Raw genomic sequence first — 10,078 nt, forward strand, 5'->3', positions numbered from 1 at the left:
AATGCAGAGGAAGAGAATGTCTTTCTTGTGATCCGTTCGGTATCATCTCGGCGCTTATACTTTCTCGCAACGAATCGGCATTCCACAGTGTCATTTCAAGCACATCAATTGTCCGTACGTACGTGGACAATCTGTAGACAAGGACCTATCACGTATTTTACAACTACGCGATGCTAAATATAGTTGTGTATAATTTCTCTGCGCGCTGTCATCTCGATTCAGACTTTCTTTAGGGAATTTATTTTATTGCTTCGCGATCTTCTCAGCTTAACTGACAAAGTATACGTTGAGACATGTGACGTTAACTTAATTATTTTTTAACGTTGCAATAAAAAGTTTTCTTAAAAATATTTTTTAATTGCGTAATAAAAGAAAAGATATTATAAGAAAATAATAAAAAGATTGATGCAATCGAATACTGCACGTAGCGTAAGATTTTATACAATCTGCGTAACAGCTTTTCCACTCAAAAATGGGAAGCTAAATTAATTTACTTTCTTCGTGCGGCTAGTTTAAGTGTAATCAGATTACTATCTGGGAGCAATTAGTCAATGACCGGCGACATAAAAATTCATGAGATAATGCGGAAGTGATTTTCCCGCGATTGAATGTGATACGAGAATTTCTCTCCGTTCACGGAAGAGTTATGAAAGGGTTAAGCGTCACGGAGGAGCATCTGCGCGCAGTGATTTCCATGCCTCGTATTACGCCATCGATTACGCGGATGACCGTATTGGAAACTCCTAGAGCGAGCGCGCCGGGGTTACTTTTCTATCGCGAATAACCGGACGAAGATCGCCGCTCACTGCCGTGAAACAACCGCGACGTGAATCTTTGAATCTCGATTTAGCAACGTCGGACGCTAAATAACCGACGGCTGACAGGAATCTGAACGAATTTTACGTTACAATATTAAAATCATGAAATTGAAACGGACGATGGAACGTATATTTCAACAATGAAGAGGAATGATCCTCTGTTGAAACCTTTTGTCCGATCTTTCCATGGGAATAAAACCAAATAATAATAATTACAACATTATCTTATTAAAAAAAAAAAAACCACAACCGGCAGAAAGTAAAAAATTATTAGTCGAGTAACGATCATTATACGTAATCGCGACGATAAAAAAAAAATTAGATTTTAACAAATCGAGACGATGAGTCTTAATCTATTTGATCAAATAATAAAACCGGCGAACTAAAAATACCGGACAAATATTTGACGTGTTAAGTGCTGCGAGATACTTGAATAAAAGAACTTCGAATAACATAATTTCTCATCGGCCTGCCGCATTATGCCGCGGATAACCCGTAGAAATTCCCGATCGTCCGCACATAGTAGTTACGTATTACGATATTTCTTCTTCACGAAGTGCACATTTATTATGTAGGTTTATTATCGCAATATAATTCAACCGCGTTGCACAAATAGGTCGATACGGCGAACGGTATTATCGTGTCGATAATTTATTACCGATTTATTCTAAGCTGTTTATTAAATCTTTATTTATTAATTTTTTTTTTCACGTTTAAATTATTTATGTAATCTAATTACTGTACAATCTGCCGTCAAGATGTTACTCCGTGCTGTTTAACTGCGGATATATCAAATTTACTTGACAAAAAGTATACTGACATTATATTATTATATTATTAAAAGTGAATTAAATTTTATAATATTAATCTGTACTTCATCACGTAAACGGATACTTGATGTTCTCCATCGATTTAACGTGCATCAAAAAAATAGACGTAAATCTGAAGTGTTCGAGCGCTATTATTATTTTAATTATGCAGAATTACTTAAGCTTCTTGAATACCTATACGTCAAAACCGCAAAGTTACATATCGAAAATGTACCATCTACATAGTCGTTGGTAACCACAGTTTTTCAATACATTTTGCAAGTCTGTTAAAACGATCTGGAATGCCTCTTCACAAAGGTATTTTTTTTATTTCAGAATAACGCCCGGGAATGTTCAGAATGCTCGGAAAGTGCTATCTCGCCCGCAACGTCACAAATCAAACCTGACGTTCGCGCATTATTCGGTTGCCTTACGAAAGACTGCGTTTCCAACGAGACGCGCGTACTCTTTCCAAAAATGTACTCGGCGCTCGCATCTCTTTCCTTAAAATGCCGCAGATTAACATCGCTGAACTGCCCTGACATCAATTTCTCGTGTACGAGGAAACGCTTTCCTTCGCAGAGCACGTACCTCGCGGCCCACGAAAGTCTTTCGCATCTCGCGGGGATGCGTCGCGCGCGTTTTTCGTCCTGCCGATCTTCGTGCGAGATTCCGCGGCAAGGTAAAGGCGCAGCGATGAGGCAAGGGTGAGACAAGGCGGCGCAGGGCAAGGCAGGAGGCGACAAGGTGAGGCACGCCGAGGAAGCCACCGGGACCCCTCTACCTTGCCGCCCACCTGGGCCCCTGCCGGGCACCACCGTTCAAGAATCATCTTATTAGAGTTCACCGTGCTATATAAACCCAACGTGCCGGCGTGCCGAGTAGTTACGTGCCGACTTTATTCACAGTCGTGCGCCGGAGAGTGCATCGACGACGTAACTGCACAGCACAATACATTTGCATCCCGGGGCATCCCTGTTCTCGTGACGCAGATCAAAACGATCCAGATCAAAATGATCTGGATCAAAAAGATTTAGATCAAAACGCAATTAAAGGGGAGAGTGGGGGAGGGTACAAACTCGTCTAATTAGACTCGCGGATTATTTTGATCTGCGTCACGAAAGCAGCCCCGTTCGTATCTCCACGTTTTGTGAAACCCTCCCGAGAAGTAGCTAATCGCGTGAAAGCCCTCCGAAAGACACGAACGCTGGGCAAGAACGGAGTTTTTCTCAGTGTATTTAATTCATTGAGAATTGAATTTTTTTCTTTTTTTTTTTTAATCAGTGCACGAGTAGTTGAAGCGTGGTCCTCTTTATCGGAAAAATATTTGATTATTTGGTACTTTAGAAAATAAAACGTACAATTTAATCCGTGAGTTTTTATGATTAAAAAAAATATATAATTAAACTGTTTAACAAAAATATTAAGCTCGTTATATTTTTCTCGTCCCAACGTTCGTATCTTTATTAACCCTCGACGAAATTGCTTTCGCGAGCATGTATTTTATTTAAATAATAAAAAAAGAAAAAAGCGGAAGCTGTTGCTATATTTCTCACACGCAGTGTTAATTTGAAATTTTTTCAGTGCGCGTTGATCGTTCTAAAGGATTGTCTCGTTGTTTTTCGAGTACGCGAGTTAGCGTGGTTCCTGCACGTCGATATTTAGTGCGACCAAAAGATGTATTACCTGCAGGTACGTGCGAGATTAAATTACTTAACTATTAATCTAACTCTCGTGATATTTCTATTCTCGCGGATTAAAAAAAAAAAAAACATGACTTTTTATCGCTCAGGTTTATAATTATTTTCATGTAACTCGATAATTTTAAAAAACGTAATTAACTTCGGGAGTGTCGCGGATAAAGTTTTATAATCGTGAAAGAGGGAAAAATCGCGAGATTAATCATTAAGAGATTTAATTTATTAGAAAGGCCTCTGCATAATCTTTGCTTTACGTCTCATTATTGTTCTACTAATTGTCACGCACTTCATTCATTGTAATTTATTATAATAAATTAAATAATTTATGTTAATTTGTGCGCGAATAAAAGTCAATTATAATTTATCAACGTAAAAATGGCAGTAAATCTTTCTTGTTTGAGAAAAAGCCAGCTACCCTCTACGTCGTACGGTTCTGCATAAAATATTCCAATTCCCTACTGCCAATCGATAAATAAAATACGATTAAATACGATTCCATGTCGGATTAGAGACCAAGACCGAAGCTAAATTAAAATTTGACCAACCAAAGCGAAGTCTTCTAAAATCAAATGTTGACATTCTCGCTTGTCTGATTAATCAAATTTCAATTTAATATCAGTCTCGATCCCTAGTCCGGTACGTTCGCGGAGGGAAACTGCGTGAAACTCGTCTTGCCGTACGCGAGTTGATTAGCCAAGAGCACTCTCCCTTCTCGCTCCGCGCGACCTTTACGGTTTGTAAAACTTTGCTACGACTCAATCCTTCCTCTCCAGTCGTAGGAGTCGACGCGCTGATAGAAGGGTTTTGTTGTAAATCACCCGCGGCCAGGTGAATTCACATCCCGCTTGATTAATCGTACGCGGGTCTCTTATCCGCGGCGAATCGGCGATTTGCAACGCGGGCTGGCTGTCGATCATCTCGCAACGGCAGCCACAGTCGCAAAATTATTTTGATTGACCGACAAATTTCGCGTAAACGGTTGACTTTGTTATTTCGTTGTTTGTTCGAGGAGAGTGTAGATTTTTTTTTTTTTTTTTTTTTTTTTTTTACTCGATAAATTCAGTTCCGAGGAAACGCCGTGGCACGCAGCAAATCCGATCTCCGTTCTCTATTGTCGTTAGTGTGTCTCATTATTTCTTCTTATTAAAATATGAAAGAAAGCGATTACAACAATGCCCGGTGATATCATCGCGTAATATACACACGTCAAACGCGCGCCCACACGACGTATGCATCTACATTATAATGAGATATTAATGAACTAACGGGCGCACGCAATCGCGATCGTCAGTCTCCAGCAGTGTCTTCTCACGCTTGTTCGCATTTCGATTGACTACTAGAACGAAGTTGTGACATCCTCGCGGGATGAGTCTTTGCATACTCGCACTTTCTCTCTTCCGCAAAAAAAAAAAAAAAAAAAAAAAAATCTACACTCTCCTCCTCTATAAATATATTTATATATTTGATGATGTAATACGTTACAAACATTTTTTAACTATTTCCTTTTATCTTTAATTAAAAAAAAATTTTATATTAAAAAAAATTATATATTTGCTTATTCTTTCTCAGCCTCAAGTGCGTTTGTATTTTATACTTAATGTACACCTATTCCTCGGCGGCGCGTTGCAATCGAAGTACAGGGTTAAGAGCATAATATAAAGGTCTCGACTGTCGCAATAGAGCACAGATCGTCGGACGCGTCTCCGTTGACGTAACCGTCGCCGGCATTATTGATTCGGTCTGCTCCTTTTTCACGTCGATTTTCCCTTGCGTCGCGCGACCTGTTATTACGCCGGAAAAAAGATTCGCAAAAGCATCCCGCGGTGCTTATCTTACGCGAAATCGCGACCTGATCGTTGCGCATGAACATTTGCCAATCGCCCTAAAGCGATAAGCATAAAGCGTTATGCCGATTAACGTACTGTATTATATAATAAAAATTATTTATGATAATATTAATTATTGAACTATAAAGTTTTACAACAAATTATTGCAAGATCACATTTGCATTCTCGTTTGTGCAATTTGTGTAACGAACGGCGCAATGATGGCAATGATAACGGGCGCTGGGGATGATAAACGTACGATCGGCTGGAATTATTTTATTTAATTCGCGTTTCGTCAGACCGTAATTATTTCCATCAATCTCGCGGAGTCGCGGCCGCGCGGAAAACTCAGTCGTTGCGCTGCGAGGAAAAGAAATAATCCCGCGTCTTGACGTACTAAATATCAAGCTCCGGTGCCGACGAAGGAGACACTTGATTTATTAAAATTACACGCGTATCTTATAACACGAGCTCGCGGCTCGCTCGGGCTGATAAGCTACGCGACAAATGTCAGTTTGCACACGAGAACGGTTCTCTCGCGATACGCGACGCCGGATCTGAAAGTTGAGAGGCGTGATTCAGGCAAAAGGTCCTGTTGCAATAGAGAACTCGACGGAAGCTCGTATATTAACTGCCGCCTCGGCCATCATCGATCTGCTTCTCTAATAATTTTCCGCGGCAGATGAAATTGCTAAAGTAAATATGAAGCTCGAACCGAATGTCGTATGCGCGTCTCTGCTTCTGGCGCTACGCTGTCTGTAATATTGCTTCACGGCATCGCGACAACTTATTACGTTCTCATTACGCAGACCCGGACGATTTATCGAAATGTCGAGAGCTGACATATGTTCCGGTGATAAAAAAACGCGTCTTCGTTGCGCGCTTATATCGCAAACGCGAATTGACGCGCATCGCCACGGCAAGCTCGCGCCGTGGGATAAGTAATAGGCCATGTTCGCAACGCTTTATTACGCATCAAGGCATAATATTACAGATATTTCACTTTCGTTATCCTGGAAGGATAAAAGCTATCATTGAAGAATGCGTTTTTATCAAAATTTTCCCGATGCGCCACAATTTGGCGATAAGTGAATCTAATTTAGCAAAACGTTTGGCCTGCAATGCGCGCAAGTGAGACAACTTTCTCTCGTCCGGTGCGAAAAATTATTAAATTATTCTAAGTAAAAGAAAAAAAAAAAAAAAAAGAAACACCCGTTGTATCATAGCGCGCCATAGTGGCTTAAGAGAAATTTCTACCTCTGGCACTTCAATAGCGGTAATGAAGAATATATTATCCATTTATTTAAGATCTCACACTAAGACGACGTAATAATATTTCATTAAAGCAACCGCCAACGTTCTCCTCCCGTTACAAAGAAGTGCTCGTCGATGTGGCAATATGCATGTTAGAAAAACTTTACGAGGCGCATCTTCTTTCTTAATTCAATCGTTCACGTTGCTGAACCGCATTTTTTCTTCGTTTCACGCGTTTTTATTCAGAATTATAATGAAAATTAGTATTCAGTCAATTATGGTATTGGTTTCGATTTCTATTCGGACTTTTTTCGAGAAAATCTCGCGTTATGTAATTCTCGCTTTGGTTCTGTCAACCCTTAAATGGTATGTTAAGTTACGGTAAATAAATCCTAAATGCACACAGTGTAAAACAGACGCTATTCGGATTATATAAAAATTATCCTAACCCGACCTAATTAAGCAATCTCATTAGTGATGTCTGTTTCACGCTGTGCACCGGTGCACATATGAAACGCTCCCGTTACGATCGGAGGGCTTAATACTAGAGGGATGTTTTCACTTAATTCGCTTCTAATCGGCGAAATATATTTCGCGAGGGTATGCTTCCTAACATTTCCGGTTTCTTTTACGCAGCTGGTCGTGCTTTGCGTGACGGTAGCCAGCGTTATCGGCGACCTGCCGCCGGGCACGCGGCGCAACACTTATCTGCCGCCAGAGCCGACGAAGGGCGGCGGTTACACGTACAGCAAGCCGACAGTGCCGTTTCCGAAGCCTACGCCATCGGTGCCGTTTCCTACGCGTCCGACTCCGTTCCCTGGACCTAGACCGACACCGACCTTCCCTGGACCCAGGCCAACACCGACCTTCCCCGGGCCCAGACCGACTCCTACTTTCCCTGGACCCAGGCCGACTCCTACCTTCCCTACCAGGACTCCGGGAACCTTCCCGACACCGTCACCGGGTACGTTCCCACCCAGACCGAGACCCACACCTACTTTCCCGGATTACACCGGCCAGCCAAGCGGAGGCGATGGAAACGTCATTGGTCCTGGTGTAAGTATATCTTATAGCTATATGTATATCGAAGTAAGTTTCCCTCCCGAAGTGAGTCTTAAATTAAATTAATTTTAAATTGCTATAGTTTCAATTTTGCTTTTTTTTAAATAACATTAATTTGTAACCATTTCTTTGAATAATAATTTTTTCCCGAAAGATAACTTCTAATATTTTAATTCTTAAACAGCCATTTAATGTTTTATACTGTATTGTAGCATGATCATCATCATCACGAGCCTGGCATGCCATTCGACTTCAACTACGCCGTAAAGGACGATGCTTACGGCAACGATTATTCTCACAACGCTATTAGCGACGGCGAGGTCGTTCGCGGTGAATATAAGATACAGCTACCGGACGGTAGAACGCAGCTCGTGCGATACACCGCGGATTGGCAGCACGGTTTTAGCGCGCAAGTCTCTTACGACGGCAATCCTCGCTTCGACATACCGAGACCGGGTGGAAGCTTCAATCGAGGCTACTAGCTTTAGCGACAGGTCCTAGAGTTGTTCAATTTTTATCGAATCGAAAAGACTACGGGACGCAACGAACTGTTGATTATATCGCAAGTAACAATAATTATTTTAAATGAGTTGAAAATTAGCAGGGACTTATATCGTAAAAAGTATGATAGCTAACGTAGAAACCGAGTGTTTGCTGTACGTTTCTTACTACGACACACCAGTAGTATATTCAGCATTTTAGAATTCACGAAAAATTTATATAAATAATGATTATTTTTCAATTTTTGTTCGCAAAGCAAGTTTTAAACCGAAAAAGAAAAACGGAAAAAAATATAACTAGGCATACAGAAATAATAAAACATATCAGATGATATTAATAAACGCTAAGTAAATATATATTGAACAGGAAACATACCTTTAATTTTCTTCGTAAATTTTACTAAGTATTTACAGGTCATACCCATATAAATGTCCTTCTGCATACGCTCGCGGCATATCACATGAATTCCTACGAATTCTTCTCCCAATTGGCTCCAAATCGTTGTAGCATTTCGTAAACACCTTTTCTATAGCTGCATCAGCCACTTCCGATGATACTTTGGTCGCGGCCATTAATGACATCTTAGCTTTGTGTTTCACACAATTCTAGAAAAATAACATTATATGTTAGCGTAAAATACTCCATTATAAATTAGAAATAGCTATCATTAACGTGCAGGAATTTCTTAGAATAATAATTTACTTGATGTGTTGCTTTGATGTTGACGAAAGACGAGTCGCCTTGCAAAAGCGAGCTCATGAAGCTGCAGTGCCCGAGATTCGCCGCTCTAATTTCCGTGCAGGCCAGATGATGAATATTTTTTACATCCAATTTGTTACGGCAATAATCAAACATGTGAATCATTTCGTGCAAAAGAACTCCCCGGACGTTGCTCTCACCAACTGCTGTATTTTGGCAGACAACAATCTGTAAATTATTATTTAAAGCACTGATAAATATAGTAAGTCAAACGAATCTATCGTATTATTTTAACAGACAGGTATAAAAAAAAATTTTGATCGAGAAATTGAAGGGAGCATTTACCTGATTGAAGTCTGAATCATATCCACCTGTCACCATTGGATTGCACACCTCACAGGAAATATGCCTCCTAATATCCACTTCACTGAAATGTTAATAAAAAAAAATAAACTTTATAGATATAACTTTATAAATATATGTGCAACGTAAAAAAATAAATTACAAACCATCCAGAACTTTTCAGCGCTCCTAACATAAGTTTTATTATAGGACCTGGAAGCAACATATATAAAATTAAAAAAAAAAAACATTGTTAGATATTAACTGAAATCAAAAATAAAATAATATATATAATTCTGTAAGAAAAACAAGGAATATAAGTAAGAGTAACACCTGTAGGCACGAGAATATTAAAAATAAGTTTGTATCGCTGCACTGTTTCCTGTTATTATTCGTATAAGAAGATGTCTTACTTTTTTTTATACATTTATAAACATTGTCTTCGCATTTGGCTTTGTCTAATGATTCTCGACCCTGAGCGCCAACAAATATTTTAAACCAGCTACGTTGAATTTTTCCTCCTCTTCTTTCCGGGTACATATCGGATCCCCATAATCCGCTGATGTCCACCGTCGTTACGTTGCTAGCCCCGACCTCGTCCTTTTTTCCCTCGCCCATTTTTTCATTCTCGACTGTCATTCTCGCGCGAATAAAAAAAGCAACGCGACAATAATTAACCTAAACAAATAAATATTTATTGCACCGGAATTTATTGTACTATCAGTCAAATATTTGCATATCGGCAACGTAATATTACCTAGTTTGAGGTTATGGGAGTCATCTTAACCAAGTGAGGAACACACACACAATGAACGTGAACAGTGTGAGCGCGTGAAGTCAGTTGCAACTTTTACCGTTTGTTCATAAGCGCTCCACAGAGCGCTGTCGTCAATCAAAAAAACCGCCATCTCTAAAAATTATAAATAAATTAAATAATAAATCATTAAAAAAAAAGAAAAAAAAAAAGAAAATAATGAAAAGATGTTTATTACTTTATTCGTCACAAAGTTCAATCAATCCTTACTCAACATAGAAAAATATCGATATAACGTTCATAAAACATGACA

At 39.5% G+C, this 10,078-nt stretch overlaps 2 protein-coding genes across 4 annotated transcripts; one reads left to right on the forward strand and one right to left on the reverse strand.

Annotated features, from left to right (window-relative positions):
• The first annotated feature begins 2,749 nt into the window (after window positions 1–2,749).
• On the forward strand, window positions 2,750–9,384 carry LOC139108859 (uncharacterized). 2 transcript variants are annotated; one of them, XM_070667486.1, is made up of 3 exons: window positions 2,750–3,319; window positions 7,044–7,463; window positions 7,682–9,384. In XM_070667486.1, exons 1-3 carry the CDS (start codon window positions 3,305–3,307, stop codon window positions 7,949–7,951), a joined length of 705 nt encoding a protein of 234 aa, XP_070523587.1. In that variant the 5' UTR covers window positions 2,750–3,304; the 3' UTR covers window positions 7,952–9,384. The 2 variants fall into 2 exon arrangements, with proteins under 2 accessions (XP_070523587.1, XP_070523586.1); XM_070667485.1 differs by lacking the exon at window positions 2,750–3,319 and having other exon boundaries at window positions 6,745–7,463.
• LOC139108858 (mitochondrial inner membrane protease ATP23 homolog) lies at window positions 8,325–9,989 on the reverse strand. 2 transcript variants are annotated; one of them, XM_070667483.1, is made up of 6 exons: window positions 9,769–9,989; window positions 9,425–9,689; window positions 9,179–9,224; window positions 9,015–9,096; window positions 8,673–8,897; window positions 8,325–8,575 (listed from the first exon to the last, which is right to left on the reverse strand). In XM_070667483.1, exons 2-6 carry the CDS (start codon window positions 9,648–9,650, stop codon window positions 8,378–8,380), a joined length of 777 nt encoding a protein of 258 aa, XP_070523584.1. In that variant the 5' UTR covers window positions 9,651–9,689; window positions 9,769–9,989; the 3' UTR covers window positions 8,325–8,377. The 2 variants fall into 2 exon arrangements, with proteins under 2 accessions (XP_070523584.1, XP_070523585.1); XM_070667484.1 differs by lacking the exon at window positions 9,769–9,989 and having other exon boundaries at window positions 9,425–9,718.
• Between the last annotated feature and the right edge of the window lie 89 nt (window positions 9,990–10,078).

This window comes from Cardiocondyla obscurior, linkage group LG16 (genome assembly GCF_019399895.1).
Source record: "Cardiocondyla obscurior isolate alpha-2009 linkage group LG16, Cobs3.1, whole genome shotgun sequence".
NCBI classification, from domain to species: Eukaryota; Metazoa; Arthropoda; class Insecta; order Hymenoptera; family Formicidae; genus Cardiocondyla; species Cardiocondyla obscurior.

Coding starts and splice junctions, on each gene's coding strand:
- LOC139108859 (XM_070667485.1), top strand. CDS start 6,960: ATGTTTTCACTTAATTCGCTTCTAATCGGCGAAATATATTTCGCGAGG. Junction 7,464..7,681: donor GAAACGTCATTGGTCCTGGT/GTAAGTATATCT, acceptor ACTGTATTGTAG/CATGATCATCATCATCACGA.
- LOC139108858 (XM_070667483.1), bottom strand. CDS start 9,650: ATGACAGTCGAGAATGAAAAAATGGGCGAGGGAAAAAAGGACGAGGTC. Junction 9,225..9,424: donor TTATAAATGTATAAAAAAAA/GTAAGACATCTT, acceptor TGTTGCTTCCAG/GTCCTATAATAAAACTTATG. Junction 9,097..9,178: donor GCGCTGAAAAGTTCTGGATG/GTTTGTAATTTA, acceptor TTAACATTTCAG/TGAAGTGGATATTAGGAGGC.